Source organism: Tiliqua scincoides, chromosome 8 (assembly GCF_035046505.1).
Source record: "Tiliqua scincoides isolate rTilSci1 chromosome 8, rTilSci1.hap2, whole genome shotgun sequence".
Lineage (NCBI taxonomy): Eukaryota > Metazoa > Chordata > Lepidosauria > Squamata > Scincidae > Tiliqua > Tiliqua scincoides.
Genome location: NC_089828.1, coordinates 39,944,787 through 39,962,524, shown reverse-complemented (window position 1 = coordinate 39,962,524; position 17,738 = coordinate 39,944,787). Strand labels below are relative to the sequence as shown.

Sequence of the window (17,738 nt, the reverse complement as noted above, 5' to 3'; positions counted from 1 at the left end):
TTCGAGGACTGCACTTGGCCTGGGGAAATCTTGTCCACATCCCAGTCGGGCTTGCCACTTTTGTTCACCTACCAAGCAGAGATGGTCTGAAGCCTCTCCTTTGAGTTTTACTTGCTGACTACACCAAGCTTCAGCACCCTATTGTAGGAAGGCAACATTCTTATTTCAAATCCAAATTCTCTCCAGATTAGCTCTGGGAGGCGTTGGGAGGAAGGCCCTGGCCATGCAGTGACCTGCCACCTTCAACACAGGCTACAATCCTAGCCACACTTTCCTGGGAGTAAGCCCCATTGACTATGAAGGGACTTACACCTGAGTAGACCTGCCTAAGACTGGCCTCACAGGCAGCATAGAGAAGGCCAACCGGGGCACCTTTCCTCTTGCAGATCCTGCCAGGGGAATCTCTTTCTTTCTGCTTGCGGGAGGACAAGCTGCAGCCCGCAGACCCCGAGGGCACCGGGAGACAAAGACTCCTTGCTTGCTCGCGTCCAAGCTCCAGCCTCCTCCACTTTCACTCTCTCTCGGGGTTCCTTCCCAAGGGCGGGGTCTGGCCCATTTCAGGAACTAACTAAAAATCACATGATCCTTTTTTTCTCGCTTACAAACTTTTCACCTCCCCCTCCCCAATTCCTGACCACACCCACATTCCGGAGTTCACATGATGCCTCTGGTTTGATTGCACCCGTCCGGAAGGGGAGTCACTCCGGAGTATATAAGGGCTCGATTCGGGTGTAAGAGTACCATTGTTGGGGCTGCGTAGCTGATCCAAACGGGTGAGTGAGTAGGGAGCAGAGTTTGGCTTTAGGGAGAGTATCACTAATGTAGTGTTTCTCTAACTGTGGGTTGGGACCCCCTGGGTGGGTCCCCATTCATTTCAATATTTTATTTTTATTGTGTTGAACTTGACTTTATTGTGTTGGGGTGTGACTGCATTGCTGTACTTTTAACAGGCTACTATGTATATTCTTTTAACAATGATAGTCTGTGGGACTTATTCCTGTGTAAGTGTGGGTAGGATTGTAGCTGAGGATTGTTAAAAACGTTGCTACTTGATGATGTCACTCCTAGTCATGATATCACTTCTGATGCTTCCTAACAGAAACTCATTCTAAAAAGTGGGTCCCAGTGTTAAATGTGAGAGCCACTGTACTACTTCCAATTTGTACTACAACCATTGCCTTACTTCCAATTTGACTCTGTGGAGTTGTAGCTGCTGTGGGTCAGAAGGGGGGATGCTATGATGAGAGGACTTTACTTAATCCTGTGTTACTTAGGGGCTGATTAAGAGTTCTCATTTTGAAAGAGTCAGCCCCTGAATGCTAGAGGCAGGCATGCAGCTGGGGGGGGGGGGTGGCCCTGGCCTGGCCTGGCTTGGCTTGGCCTGGCTAACTTGCTAGAAATGGGTTATTGGACTGCACTCTAGTTAGTCCCACTGTACTCAGTGGGCTTGTGAGTAATGGTGTACCTAGAGTTGTGGGAGTGATCCTTTTGAGTCCTAGTGAGATTACTGAAGCTTCATGTGCTGGGGAGTATGCTGAAGATCATAGCCTGGGCTGCAGTCCTGGGCATTTGTTGGAGTGTAACTGTAAGCCTGTTGAATTTACTCTAAAACTTCACTGACCACAACGCATACAGCACTGGGTTGTGTCTGGTGTCTCTGTCTGTCTCTCTGCCCCCTGTTATAATGGAGAGAGACTTCTGTCTACTCTAGCCAAGCGTGATCTTACAAGCCACCATCACATCTTCTCCCATTGGGCTATTCTCATTCTTCTAAATGAGAAGGTTTCAGTAGGTGCTTCTAGTCTCCCCTCTTGGGGAAGGTGCTGCAACTCCCTGACTGTGTTCTTTCACCTCCATGGTATCCTCATTGAGATGGAAATGGCTGCAGCTGGACATGATCTTCTAACTGAGGCTGTTGTAGGCTTAGTCCTGGTACTGACTGTTTTGTATTCAGCAGCTGGATACTGTTCATGATTAAACATAAAACTGCTTGTACCTTGGGTGTTAATTGGGGAGTAAGATTCCAGGGACTTCATTGCTTTGGAGTTCTGTGCTAAGAGTCTGTTGTCTAGTGGGCTGTGGATAGAAGGGAGGCTCTATCTCCTGAGTCAGACCTCTGGTTTATCTACCTTAGTATTGCACTAATGGGCAGCAGCACTCCAGGTTGTTTTTTTTTGGGGGGGGGGGAACCTTTTGTATCTGGTGATGCCAGGGTATGACTCCAGGACTGCCTGTGTGTAAAACATGTGCCTTACCAGTGAACCCTCTTGCTAACTGGGCAATGAGGCATCTGGAGTCCTTTTGTATTTGGCAGGAGGCAAGCAGTGGTCTCTCTTCACCCTAGCATAGCATCTTTTCCAATGCCTCTTGCTGGTGGAATGTGAGCCCTCTGGGGACAGTGAACCATTTACAGTGGGCCTTGTTATCTGTGGAGGATCTATTTCAGGACCCATGTGGATACTGAATTCTATGGATTATGTGTGATTCCATGCAGCACCACAATTTCTTACCTGGGAGTCACACAATGGCCTACTGGCATCCTTGGAAGCCTCCCAGATGCAACTGGAAGGTACTTATGGGTTGTGCCAGTGAACCAAGAAGTTATTTCCAGTCATGTGCAGGAGGTCCTCTAAGGCCCTGCAGGTGTGGGCTCATAGATATTCAAATCCACAGTTGCAGAGCCTAAGCCCTAAGGATAAGATGGGCTCACAGTATTGACTTTCTGTGTAAACTGCTTTGTGAACTACTTTGTTGACAAGCAGCATATATTCTTAATAGTGGCGGTCCCCTGCTTATAGCTAAATATTGCTCAAGAAAGCTCTCTGGTGTACCTTGTCTTGCTTTCCATGCTGCTATGTTCTGAGGCCCTGACTCGAGTGATGCCATAAAGACCTTGTCCTGCTGAAAACTGGAAAGTAAACGCTTTGCTCTCCACATCAGTGGCTCTAGTTATCTTGAATAGCTGTGACAGTTCCTTTCCCCCCTCTTGCATGGAATGGAGTAAAAGGCATAAGGCTTTCCTGAAGGAGATGATGCAACAGCCATACTGGGTTAATATGGGGGGGAGCGAGCTGTTGACACATCCCTACTGCCTCATTGTGAAACCTTTCTGGTCAAAGTAGCAATCCCCTTCCCTGGAGAGGTTGAAAGGCTGGTTGGCTGCAGCACTGTGCAGGGCTTGTCTTGGCCCTCTTGAAATGAGGGTCTGGCCAAATTTGACCAGAAGTTAGCTGGCAGGGTGTGGCAAGAATTCCCAGTTTCCATTGCATTTGATGGCGGGGAGGGGGGCAGGAGAGTGATGGTTTCTTGCTTGACATTGATGCACTATGGAAACTAGAACAGAGTCTATATGCAAGTCTGGAGAATGCAGCTATCTGGCACTACTTGCACTGGGCATATCTATGTGACTAGAACCAGGTTATCCTTGGAACAGTCACATACATTCAAACAGTGGGAATCTGCCTGGCCTCCAAGATTAGTTGTAGAGGCTCTAGTCTGCTGTGAACTAACTTCTCTGGTAGCGGTCAGAGGCAAGGACTCCTTGGTGGTTTTGCCATACTGTGGACTTTCCTTAATTAAACAAGGAGATAAAGCTTTTGATGTTATTCAAACATGGTTACAACTTGCTTGCACTTGCTGTGCATTTTAAACTGTCTCACTGACTACTTAACCCATTTTTGTTTGATCCACAGGTATAACATTTGGTCCCTTTTGTGTTTATGTGACATTGAGCAGAAATGGCTGAAGCAGTTTTGGTTTTCATTTAAGACTAGTTTAAATGTAGAAAATTCACTGGATCTTTGTTGCACTACTTGGAGCTGCCCTGGCTTCTTTATCCTTCCTCTGCCATGTGGGGGAATTATACCTGTTGAGAATTCTATGCTAGATTCTTAGTCCACTATTCTCCTTGAACCTATCTACAAGGCAGACAAATTATCTCCTATGCTGCAGAGTTTCTCATGCCTACATTTGTTTGTATTCATGTACACTTGATGCAGTTTACCTGTAAAGGGGTCTGTGCATGCACCTTGAGTTCCTTTGACTTCTAGTTTACCCTTTGTGCAGGAACAATGCGAAGCTGCTCCATGTTAAAAAACAAAAACAAAACTGTATGTATCAAATTCCCCACCCCCTGCCAGGTTAGCAACTAGGAATTCTTGAGTCAAACTTGCTCCCCCTGAGATGTGGGCCCTGGGGCAAAAGGGGTGTGCCAGCTCTTGCATCACAGTTAGCACTTGTCTGCTTGTAGGAAGGTCCCTCTACCATGATTCTGTTTCTAAATCAGCTTTTCAAGAATTCACACTGCTGGCAAAGGCTGTGCCTTCTAGATCACATGGGGGTCTTTATCACCTGAGTTCTGACCTCTGATCCAGAATTTCTATATAGCCTTGGAGTTTACTCCAAGCTAATCTCGATAATGATTTAGTGACTTTCTAACTTTGTTTCTTCTCAGTTGCACCTGAGTTGATCATGGCTTCCATAGATAATGCTGCTGCCCCTCCTGCAGTAGAGGAACAAGATCAAAAAGTAAGTATTGTATGTTTACATGTGCTTAAAATCTTCCTCTTCCCTTGCCGCACTCTTGAAGGCAAAAGCTCTCTACAGAGAGAAAATCAAATAAATCCAATTAAATGTGGACTTGTAAGGAAACTGTAGCTCAGTGGTAGGGCAAAGGCTTTTAATGGAGAAGGTCTTGGCTTCTGTTCTGTCATAATTACCACCCAAAAAGTCCTGAAGTAGCAACTTAGAAAATCTGTACTTATGATCTTAGAGCTGCTGCTAGGCAGCTGGGATGACTATGCTGGGCTTGGAGTATCAGTGGCTGGAAGGCAGATCAATGCCTGGTACCTGCAGCTAAAAGGAGCATTGGATATGGGGTGTGAAGGGGAACCTGAAGACCCACTGCCAGTCTGTTGGTTTTATTGGGCTTGGCAGATCAAAGGACTGGCTCTCTTCATGCAATCAAGACTTGGCCATATGCTGATTATGCTTTAAAGAGGCCTATAGAGTAGCAGGTGTGTGTGAAACTGGTAAAATATCATGTAGGTTGATTCTTGTGCTGCTTTACCCTCAATAAGGGGTTCAGAAGACTGGGGGGAGGCGGAACTTGAGGAAAGAAGTGTCTGTCTCATCAGCCAAGACCCAAGTGGGTTGAATGCTGCCCCTCCTTTTCCTTTGACTTTCGTGGGTGAACTTATTGTCCAGTTACTGCAGTGTAAACTGAGGAAGGGTGAATGCATGAAGCTGCCTCTTGCAGAATCTGAGCCATCTAGCCTGATATCTACAGGGCAAGTGTGACCCTCAATTGCTTAACAAAGTTTTTAACTTGCCATGGTTGGCCTTTTATTAATTGCTTTTCTTGGCCTCTGTGTTTGAAGTATGCACAATATTACTTTTGACCTGGACTCCATGCAGCTTTACCAGCTACTACTATTCCCTCATCTAGTTTCATAAGTTGATATGCACTAGCAGCACATAGGAAATGATCTTTCTGCAAGTCAGACCATTAGCATTGAGTTAAAAATGAACTTGCTATGTTGAGTGGCAGGATTTTGGTGGTAGGGAGTCTTTTTTAGCTCTACTTTGTGGCCCTGCCTTTCACATGAGCTCATTCTAAGCTCTAGTTCTTCCCCTCATTATTCCGGTTTTGGGCTCATGCTGTGCAGAAGGAGGGAAGCTGCTATCTTGTGTTTTGTGCACTTTAGTGATGGGTGGGGGCAGAGTCTAGTAGAATGACAAGAGATTCTACAACCATGGGGTCTGCCAATCCATCACTGGTCTGCACTATCTAGCTTTAGCTCATGTCTTTCCTGGCATTTCTTGGAGGTATGAGGGGTTGACCCTGGGATGTTCTGTGTATAAAAACAGGTGCTCTGGAGGCCTGATGGTCAAAGGCTCAGAAAGTGCTTGTACTTCCAGGGTCTTCTGTGAGTGGCTCTAGGGAGTGGGTGCTCTTTACATACCAGTATAGAACTATTCCAGTCTGCAGATTCTTGGAAGATGTTAATGTGGCCTCTTGCATGAAAAGACTTTCTTTATCTATGGCAGAATCCCATGACCTCTGGGACAGATGCCTGGCTTGAAGGGGAGGGCAAAAACTGAGTTTAGAAGGCCGGCCATAGTGCAGAATGTTCCCAAGAGACTGGGCTAGGAGCAGCCTATTGAACTAAGTAAAGCCTTTTGCTATTTGGAATGTGGGGCAGGGAGAAATTAAGTAATGAGATTTGGGTTTCACAATGTGCACCACTAGGTTAAGTGTGATATGCCTGCATTTGTGCATATCTACTTGTAAAAAGTCCAGCAGAGTACAGGGGTGCATCTAGGGCATGCCCAAAGTGTGCAAGATAAAGCTTCAGCTTTATGGTGTGGGTCTTGATCTGGATAGGGGGTTGTCAAGGAACCCTATGCCCATCCCCTTGATATGATGCTGGAAGAAACATATTCTGCCTAACAAAATATTAGCTCTTAGAAGCACTCACTGCAGTCTTGTCAAATGTGCCAGTTTATTTAAAATGGACTTCTGCAACAACCCAACAGAACCAATGGCACACAGCACTGATTGACTTGCCCCTGGATCATCATGAAATGCTTCTCTTCTACTCCTGAAATGGCTTTTACTACATTTTTAAAAACTCTTTGCTCTTCTTGAACAAGGGTTCAAGTGTACATGTAATAAATGGCCTTTGGGGATGGTATTTCAGGGGTGATAATGAGCTTCCCCTCATTATCCATTAAGCTGGGTGTAACTTGCCTCTTCCTGTGTCGCTTAGATTGTGGACTTTTTAGGAACTCTTATTCCATTCTTTGTATGCTGTTCTGAGAGCTTCCTTTTAAAAGGGGTACATAAATTGGCAGCACATCTGAAGCACGGCATGGGGCTAGACAAATACTAGAACTGCTGATATGTACCACTGTTTATAGTGCAAAGGCAGAAGAGAATCCTCGGAGCAGGAGCTGGTATGGATGTTGGGAGGGGGTCCCTTGACTTTTTTACTAACTGGAGCATCAGCTTAATCCACCTTGCAAGGTTGAAGATAAAATGAGGAAGCACCCTTATATGTGCCTACATGTTGACTTTTCAGAACACCCTCCACTCCATTGTGTAGCTATTTATGAAGATTCCTTTGAATTGCATGGAAAAGGCTGCATTCTAAAACTACATGTCTGAACAATCAACCTCAGGACTCCTCCTGTGAATTTTAACTTAACTGAATCTACCTGTGACTAATCACCACTTTTTCAAATTTCTCATCTTCCCCCAATCAGAATGTAGCTGGAATGGTGGCCAGCCTGCCTCTTGTCAGCTCTGCCTATGACATGGTCTCCGCTGCTTACACCTCCACTAAAGAGAGCCACCCATATGTGAAGTCTGTCTGTGATGTGGCTGAGAAAGGTGTGAAAACAATCACTTCTGCTGCTGTCAGTGGGGCTCAACCCATTCTGAACAAACTAGAGCCACAAAGTGAGTGACCTGTGCATGGGTGGAAGACTAGAGATGATAGATGGGGGTGTGTCTGCCTTCACAGCTTGAAAGGTGGGATAGGAGATTCTTAAAATGTCATTGAAAGGGGGAAGGAAAGTGCTTCCAGGAGAGTCATCTAGCATTTTGCATGAAGGGCACTGGTTATAATGGATTGTCAAAAGAACATAAGAATGCTGCTGAAACAGGCCAAAGGCCCATCAAGTACGGCTTCCTCAATAGCCCATCAGATGCTTATGGGAATACATGAGATCTGTATCTTGTTGCTATTTTCTTGCATCTGGCATTCAGAGATCAGCTGTTTCTTAAATCCAGAAGTTGCATACAGGCTTGTGACCTGTGATTGGTCTCTTTATCCATAAATCTGTCCAATCCCCTTTTACAGGCATCTAGGCCACAGTACCATCCCAACATCCTGTGGCAAGGAGTTCCACAGACCATCTGCTGGATAAAAAATGTTTCCTCCCATCCCAACCCCCAGTCAATTTTAGTGTATTTTGTCTGCAACTTAGAGAAACATCTGTAACACTAAACTAGAAGGTTCCAATGTTACCTACTTCTATTAAAATCCTATTTTGTAGTGCTGAATAAATGTGAAGTTTGATTGGTGTTGCTCTATATTTGGAATCACCTGTGATTGGTCTGGCACTTCTTTAATAAACTAAAATTTCAGCCTTTTAACAACTTGTCTGCCCCACAGTTTCAGCAGCAAATGAATATGCATGCAAGGGACTAGAAAAACTGGAGCTGAAGATGCCAATTCTTCAGCAGCCAACTGATAAGGTAGTGTGTGTTGCTTCGTGGCATTATTCTCCTGGCTACAAGTAAGTTTCTTATTACTATCTGAGCCTAAGATCTCTTCTAAGAGTTCCTACTCTGACAGGCAGTAGATCACCCTGATGAGATGGACTTCCTGCTCTGACCTGAGAAGCAGCTTTGTATTAAGTAGACCTTCATACCAACTTGATTTTAGCATTAAAAGAACTCTGTTGCAGAGCTGCTGACTTGGGTTGGGAGCTTAAATGCAGTATTGGTGCCCTTTCTAACTGACCCTCCATTTTTGGACTGAGTTTTCAAAATAGGTGTGTTTTTCCACTGTAATTGTCATTCTGAGCCCGGCAGAGGCTGTGGCTGGACATATATGGCCTCTGCCAGGCTCAGAAGACCTTCCTTAGGGGAGCAGAGCTCTAGAGGGGGTGTGTGTGGTGGGGGGTCGCAGGGGCCATGGATCCAGTTGGCAGGTAAATGAAAGTGCATTTGCAGACATGGGAGCCCCTGTACCTTTAAACATTCCTTTCCTGGGTTTTGAAAAACCAACCTATGCTTTCATTTTAGGTCATCTCAGGAGCTAAAGATGCCATCAGCGGAACTGTCACTGGGGCTAAGGATATGGTCACCAGCACAGTGACTGGAATGATTGACAAGACTATGGAAGCAGTCCATGGGGGTGTAGAGATGACCAGATCAGCGGTTGCCAGTGGTGTGAACACAGTGATGGGGTCCTCTGTGGGCCAGATGGTGGCAAGCAGCATGGATGCTATGCTAGGGAAGTCTGAGCAGCTGGTTGACCACTATCTTCCAATGACGGATGAAGAACTAGGTGAGATGATGGAACTTGTATCCGTAGTAAGAGGTGGACCTGTTGTGTTGCACTGGGCTGTGAAAGGTCAGGGTGAATTATCAATATTTGGAGGTCATGGCTAATGCACATGTTGAGCACTTGAAAAGAAACAATCACCTGAGCTTGTCTGTCTTGCAGCAGCCCTGCAGAGTAGAGCAACCTGGAGGAAAGGTTGCAGCTGAAGGTTAGAGCAGCTTCGTTGTAGGTAGGAAGTCCCAGATAGGAAAGCCTGAGACCCTGGAGAGCTGCTGCAAGTTGGTGTAGACAATAGTGGGCTAGACAGACCAATAGGCTGACTTGGTAGAAAGTGGTGTCGTATCCTACAATCTTTAGGAACCTGCTGTGAAGATGGAATGAGCCAAAGCGGGGAGATAAGAATAAGAGTTCAGAAGTGAGATAAAAGGAGTTGACTGACTAGGTTGAAAGCCAAACCAAGTAAAAGTACTGGTAGGTCTTGGTCTGCCTTCTAAGGATTTGTATTTAGAAGATTACCCTGGGCATGGGATTTGCAAGAATGCAGCTCCAGGAAGTCCTCCAAGGTGGAAATGATGGAGACTGCCCTGGGTATGAAGCAGGCATTGAAAATTTGATATGTGCAGTTAATGGAAATGTCTTGGGTCTTCTCTGCTATGGAATAATTAACCAAGATCAAATGTCCCTAGTTTACCTGGGGAGGGTGGCAGGAGTGACTTCACACCTGCTTGATACTGACCCTTTGCCTTCTGCATAATGACAGTGTACTTGGCTGTTTTGATCTGTATTCTGCTATTTGCTATTGTGTGTTTAAAATTGGAAATTCTTCTAAAGGGAAATGAGCAAAACAGCAGTATTTCACAATAGATCCTTACAGGCCATCTCAGGCATCAGTTTTGTTGCTTAAATATTCAATGGTGCCAATAAAACCAGCATAAATGCTGTCTAGGGCCCCCTTACAAAATTGATTACTGCTGGCTGTAGTAGCCCTATTGGATAGAATGAGGAAAAAGATGCCTGCTCACACAAGAAGGCTGCCCTTGACCTCTTGCCCCTTCCCCAAGCAAGGCAGTGCAAGTTAGGATTGTACTGGAACAGGTAGGCCTGCACTGTATTCAGCGCAAGTTTTGGGCTGTCTGAGGCAAGGGGAAACATTTCCCCTTATCCCAGGAAGAACCACAACAGCCCCAGTGGGGCTACTTGGACCTGCACCGCACAAATCAAGCAGCCCAGGAACGGGACTAGGATCTGGCATAAGTGCTGGATCCTAGCCCCGCTCCCTGCCCACCCTAGGAATGCCTGCCACCCACCCTCCCCTGCCCTGAAACGCTTCCTGCCTGTCTCCTGCCTCCACTCCACCCCTGCAGACCCTTGCACCAGCTGAGCTTGGCCAACACAAATTTGCCCATTTCCAGGGTCTGTGTTAAGCACAAGGAGGCCAGATGTGCATCTGGCCTATCTCTCCAAAGAGTGGAGGGAAAGTGCTGTATGGCACTTTTGCAACACTCTTTGGCTCTGGTGCAAAGGACTTGCGCCAGCCAAAAGGGTGCTTTGGATTGTGCCTTCAATCTCTGGCTTTATCCTAGCAAAACTGGCCACTTCAATGGAGGGCTTTGAGATGGCCACTGTGGAGCAGCAGAAAGAACAGCAAAGTTACTTTGTACGCCTGGGGTCCCTCTCATCCAAGCTCCGCCACCGAGCCTACCAGCACTCCGTGGACAAGCTGAAGACTGCTAAGCAGGGAACCCAAGATGCCCTTGCCCAGCTCCACCAAACCATTGAACTGGTAAGCAAGCAGTTTGGACTCTGAACCTTCTCCCTCTGCCCTCCCAATAGTTCAAGTCTGGATCTCCTACAGCCTTGGTTAGAAAAGACCTTGTGCTATGGTGTGAATGGCTATGGTGTGAAAGTACAAACAATAAAGCATTTGAACAAGCTTTGTAGGAGTTCAGCAGTTTTGCTGACCTAGAACTCTTTGGGGGAAGAGAGTAAGAGTTTGAGCAACTCTCTTATTCAACTGTAGGGTTATAATGGGTAAACAAAGGCTTTTGAATTATGGCATGGATAGACTTTGAATGTGCAGCCTGAAACTTGAATGTGACCAGCTGGAGGCAGGTGCAAACTGTAATTGGCTTCTGCAACTGATATGCTTAGACCTGCAGATCAAAGTATAGATAGACAAATCTAAACCTAGCTGGCAGAGTGACACAAAATGACCAAAGGCAGCCAATTAAATCTATTTTATAGGGGAAAAGTGGTTGGCCCAAGGTCAGCCATAGTAAAATTTGTCTTGCCATTCTTAAAACTGGAAGGTGGGAACCTTTGCAGATCTACATTCTGCCCAACTCTTGTCCAAAAATAGAATAAACTTTGGAATCTTGATATTCCTTGTAACCAGAGAAGCCACTGAATGGTAGAAATGAGCTGAAAAAGAAGCTTGAAACGGGAGTTGAAAGGTTTAAGTGTGGATGGGGAAATGAGACAAAATGAGAACTTGCAAGAGCTACCCATAACCTGGCTTGCTGCTCTTGGACATTCTGGCTGATAAAGAACATGTCAGCCACTTAATTCCATTTGTCCTTGAAGTTGTATGGCTGTCTATCTTGTCTATATGTAAAGTACTATGTATCTAGACAGTGCTACACTAAAGCAACTGGTGTTCTAGTAGATGCACTTATTTCTAATCTTACAGCTTGGCATGGCTTCTCTTCTCCCTATTCCCCACTGGGTCCTCTAGAGAAGACCGTGACAAGTTGTTGCTCATTCAGTGAGCTTTGTGACTGAGGGTGAATTTGAACCCAGATCTAAGTGAGCCTGCACTCTTCAATAGCAGGAGAGTTGTACAGCAGATAGTGAAGTCCTTCACAAGTGGCATACCTGTAGCTCTTCAAAGCAATAGTTCAGGCACTGAATTGGCTAATAAGTGGACTGTACTTATCTTTAAAAGATATCTAAGACTATAAGCTTGGACTGGCAAGTTGTCTCCTCTGCTCACAAGTGAAGTGCCTCATGGGGACAAAGCACCTTGCAGTTACTGAAGGGTCTCTTTGCCTTCTTGCAGATCGAGCATGTAAAGCAAGGGGTTGACCAGAAAATCCAGAGTGGGCAGGAGAAGCTGCACCAGATGTGGTTGCAATGGAGTCAGCAGCAGTCCCCAGCAACCAGTCAGACAGATGTTCCTTCAACTGAGGTAAGTCACTTTCTAGAGAAATCTCTTGAGTTGCGATTGATACTAGAAGGCCATATTGTTCCATCTTGGTCAATGTAAGCAATACACAGTAATGGCAGTTCTCCACAGCTGGAGTGAGGTGTCTCCCAGAAAGGTCTGGAGATGCCAGCAATTGAATCTGGGGCCTTCTGCATACAAAGCATAGGCTTGTCCACAACATCCCCCCCTCAAGGTACCCAGCTTCACAGTTGTAATACTGTCCTATCCTCTTGCAGCAAATTGAATCTCAAGCTTTGGAGGTATCCCGTAGCCTGGCCCAGCAACTGCAGTCTGCCACCACAGCTCTAGTCTCGAATCTCCAAGGCCTTCCTGCTGGCATCCAGGAGAAAGTGGGTCTTGTCCGTCAGAATGTTGAGGAGCTCCGGACTGCTTTCATGTCTGCCAGGTCCTTCCAGGACTTATCAAGTTCCATCTTGGCCCAGAGCCGGGAAAAAGTAACCAGGGCCCGGGAGCTGACAGATGAGTTGGTGGACCATGTGGTCCAGAATAACCCAGTCTCTTGGCTAGTGGGACCCTTTACACCATCTGGCAAGCCAGAGGTAGAAGAAATTGAGATGAAGTAGAGCTAGTGTGTAGCTTTGTGGGTGGGGATCTAGGGTATGGGCTCCAAGAGTAAGCATGTGTCTTCCAGGGCTGTTTGTATGTTGAGTGAAAGGCTGGGTTTTGACTGCAAAATAAGGCAAATGTACCCCTCCATGTTTCAGATTGTAAATTGAAAAGACTCGGAGGGTCCTAGAATGCAAAGCTAAGTTTGCTTTAGCCTTTCCTACTTATGACTTAATTGGAAACAAGTTTTGCCTCCCCTCCTGGTGGTACTTTTCAACTAATAAAGAATGTGCTACTCTTCTTGTTTGGGCCCTGTTAATCCAGCTTCAAAGTAGTCTGTCTTACTAGCTATGTCTAAAGTGGAGCAGGCAACCAATTTAACTTGAGTTGGTGGTCATTTTGAAATGCCTTGAGGAAAGATGGTTCCATAAGGGCTTTATAAGGAGAGAACATTAATCAGAACATAGTGATTTGCATGCTAGCTAAAATCATGCCTCCATGACATGGAATACAGGGAATCATGTATAGAAACATGGTTGTATCTGTTTCCCACTCAAATAAATGGTGGTGGAATAACTACAAGGAAATGTCACCATGTTCTGTAGAGAACTTGGCTGAGCAAGTGAACTAGTCAAACTGTACATATGTGCCCGCAAATACTTCCAGGTCTGAATTTTATTATTTGGGGGTGGGGGGGAAGAGATCTGACTTCAGTAACTTCCTCTTCCAGCTTGGTTTGGTGGTCCTACAATGTATGACATGATCTCTCTGACTTGTCCAATATTGTTGTATGTACTCTACCTTAATAAAGATATTTCTTGCATCAAACAAAGGCCTCCTGTCTTGGTAAGCAGAAATTTGGCAGGAAAAACAGTAGGGTTGCCTGAGGTGAAGATATCTGTGCATTACTTTCAGCATTTCTCTAATGGGGAGAAGTAGCTCCTTCTAATAGAAGGAGCAGTGTGCTGTTAGTCAAGAGGTATTAATTGAATGGGGGTTGTTGGGGAGGTGGGTGGTAAAAGTTTGATGGCTCATCAAGAGGACAATGACTGAAAGTGGCAACTTGCATCCTGCAGTAGCAGTCAGAAGATTGGGTTGAAGCAAGTGTGTTAATAGTTTTATTTTAAAAGATAAAAAACAGACATGAACAAACTCTAACCCCTTTCCAAGCACTGACATAAGGACATTGCAGCTCCAAGTGAAGGGAGCAAACATTCCCTTACTTTGAGGAGGCCTCCATGAGTGCCACCCAACTGGAGGATGCACCACATGACCCATTGGCATAGCTATGCCAGTGCTGGAAAGTAGGCTAGGATTTGGGCCTCAGTAAGTTAGAAATACAAAACAAATAAAGGAAAATGAAAATTAAACAGATATTGAAGTTGTGTGGCAGGTGCAGATTTCTCAATCTACATTTTTCTACAAAATCATAAAGTGTTGGGAGCCTGCACTGGCCTGACGAAACCGCTCTCAGCATGTGGGCAACTGTGTGACCTCTCAAATGAGCTGTGGAATGAGGGCTCCCTCCACTGATTCGTGTCTGTGATGCAATAGCAGCAGCAAAGGCCAGTCTTGCTTTGTGCAAGGCCTTTTATAGACCTTGAGCTACTACAAGACCTTCATTCATATAAGTTCATCTCCAACATATTCATTAATGTGAATTTATTCAAATTTGAAATGTAAATTATTTTCTTCCCCGGCCACCGACAGTGTCAGAGATGATGTGGATCTCCTGCCAAAAACTTTGCACACCCCATGTCTACTCAAATCCATAGTTCATTTGACCCATTTCCCCCTTCATGCACAGGAAGTCATAAATGGTTTCTAATTGTCTCCAAGTTTTTACTGACTTGTCTTTAAGAAGGGTTGTAAGTTTGTCCATTTCTGCAAGGTCCAACATCTTTAACCACCATTCTTCCACTGAAGGCATTCTTGTAGCAGTTGTCATATATAAAAACATGATTTCAAAGTTTTTCTGAATTGAACCAAACAATATTCTCAACAAAAAAAAGCTTCTGGTTTCATTTGTAAATATACCAAAAGCAAAAAAGTATTGTACTTGATACACTAGCAAATGCAATTGATACTTTAGGTACAAGTCCACCACATATGATAAAATGTTCCTCCTTGTCTTTTACACCTCCAACATCTGTTGGGTACATTTTTGCTAATTTAACTGGTGTCAAATTTTATTTTATTAAAATAATAATAATAAAATATATTATTATTATTATTTTATTATTTTTATTTTATTTTATTTTTAAATTGTTATTAACCACTTTTCAACTAAAAGTTCACAAAGTGGTTAACAGAGAAAAATCAAATAACTAAATGGCTCCCTGTCCCACAAGGGCTCACAAACTAAAAAGATGCAAATGAATACCAGCAGACAGCCACTAGAACAGACACTGCTGGGATGAGGAGGGCCAGTTACTCTCTCCCTGCTAAAAAAAAAGAGGAGCTTTTTTTGAAAGCTTGAAAAAGTGCCACTTGAAAAAGTGCCTCTTACCCAATCAGCAGGGGTTATATACCATCTATACATTTTGTTAAAGGTCTCTTAAGATTTACATTTAATGTAAATCTTAATCTTTTGGTCCACAAGCTCTCCCATGGATATCTCATGGTCAACATTTCTTGCCCATTGTATCATAAACTCCTTAACCTGTTCCTCTTATGTCATATTTTAACAATAACTTATTCATTTTGGTAATGGCCTGTTCTTCTAAACATAGTTGCTTCTTCAATAGACATGCAATCCACAAAACCATACACTTTCTTTTCTTTTTTTAATTTATTTATTACAGATACAGGAAAGGAAATAGGTTTAACTTTGGGTGGGTTGTTGTTGGCATCCTTCAGTCTTGGGAGACTATGGTGTGACGCTCTGAATGGTGGTTCTGGAACAGAGTGTCTTCTCCAGTGCATGAAGCCTGGGTAAAGAAGGCATGGAGGATAGGCTGTTACCCATGCAGCAAATCCCTCCTCTCCACGTCGCTGAAATGGTCCAATGGAAAGGCAGAGGCCAATACGGTTGGTTCCAGCGGCGTTGCAGGAGTTGCCAGAACGTGACTGTGTTCAGCCATGAACTGCCTCAAGGACTCTGGCTCCGGATTTTGCCTCGAGGTTGACTCCTGAAGCCTTTTCCATAACTGGATGTAGCCACAAGGCAGTGGAGGTTTGGGATCAGAGTTTTCCTTCTCTCAGATGAGCTGCCTTCCCAGGCTGATGAGTCCCATCTACCCGGTGGCTGTTTAGTCGCCTCTTACGACAAGTACAGCCAAACTGAGGGCCTATTCTTATCCCCAGCCCCCAGGGAAACAACACATTTGGGTGGGTACAACACAGGTTACACATAAGGTTTGGCCCTCAATTCCAACATACATCATTTAATTAACAAAAAGCACAATAATTGTTAATACAAAGGCTATCATATTTATCAATATAAAACTGGGACTGGGAATTATAAGATGAATTATATTATCAAGCAGCAGCTTTAAATTGGATAAAAGATTGGGGACTTATATTAAACTTAAATTTTAACATTAGAGGCACATGATTTACAAATAGGCTGGCATGCGTTTTTGTTTTATGATAAAGTTAAACAGCATGGATATTTTAAACACATTTTAAGAAGATCTTTAATTTGGATACGGGATCAGATAAAATATAAGATACGCATATTCTAAATTACCTAGATGGATAAAACCGCTTGAAATAGCAACCAACCCGAATTGGATTTAAAAAGATCAAAATAAGTCATATAGCGAGTTGCTGATTAATAAAGTAGAGATCCTAACTAAGTATGAGTTAGAAGAAAAAGGAATAAAGCTTGACTGGTGGAATGAAATGCAAATAAGAACAAGACTACGAGAAGTTCAAAAAAAAAGGTCTATATGAAGAAGATATAAGTTTTGATAAAATATTTTTGATGAGGGGAAGTATATAAGAAAAATGTATAGTTTTCTCTTGGAGATAATGGAAGACGAGATAGTTAAAGATGCAATGGTGTGTTGGGCAAAAAACTTTGGATATATCGATGGAGGAATGGAATCAGATTTGGAATACAAATATTAAGAACTAATATTTTTAAAGAGAATTTATATAAATTGTTTTATAGATGGTATTTAACGCCAGAGAAATTAGCAAAAATGTACTGTGGATTATCAAATAAGTGTTGGAAATGTAATGAGGTAGAAGGAAATTTTTATCATATGTGGTGGACATGTGAAAAAGCAAAGAAATATTGGAAAATGATACATAGTGTTGCAAGAGATATTGCATTGTGTATTACCATTCAAACCAGAAATATTCCTCCTAAATGTGACATCAGAAATTAAAGACCAATCTAAGAAACCCCTTATTGTAAATATTGTTACGGCGGCAAGAATATTGTTTGCGCAAAAATGGAAATCTATAGATGTGCCAAATTTTCTATTAAAGAAAATTTAATAGACAAAATCTATGAAGTAGCAGAAATGGAAGTCCTAACAAAGAATGAAAGAGAGATTTAGATAGAGTAAGAAAATATTGGAAGTTTTTTTACGATTGGGTAGACAAATTTAGTTAGACAAGGTTGAGTGTTTCGTAAAGTCAAAACCATACATTTTCTTACCCATTTTGAATCTCTCCAAGTTGGAGCAGGTGTGTTCTTGTGAAAGAGGTTTAGAGTCAGACTTTCATAGCAGTTTGCAAATGGCTTACAAACCCAGTCTAAAACGGGTTGGCACTAGTTTGCTAGGAGCCCTAGCACAAAGTTCTGCACTGGTGCACTGTCTTCTCCTCCTCCTTTCCCAGCTGCAGTAGGTGACTGCAAGTGGTGTCGTTATGGGGGGTGCAGACTGCACTGGGTGATGCTCACAGTGGGATAACGCCACTAATGACCAATCACT

The 17,738-nt window shown here is 43.9% G+C and overlaps 1 protein-coding gene across 1 annotated transcript; it reads left to right on the top strand.

Moving 5' to 3' along the window:
* Positions 1-624: 624 nt before the first annotated feature.
* Positions 625-13,681, top strand: LOC136658999 (perilipin-3-like). The gene is made up of 8 exons (XM_066635998.1): positions 625-773; positions 4,454-4,527; positions 7,267-7,462; positions 8,181-8,263; positions 8,816-9,080; positions 10,661-10,860; positions 12,136-12,264; positions 12,519-13,681. Exons 2-8 carry the CDS (start codon positions 4,471-4,473, stop codon positions 12,864-12,866), a joined length of 1,278 nt encoding a protein of 425 aa, XP_066492095.1. The 5' UTR covers positions 625-773; positions 4,454-4,470; the 3' UTR covers positions 12,867-13,681.
* The last annotated feature ends 4,057 nt before the right edge of the window (positions 13,682-17,738 follow it).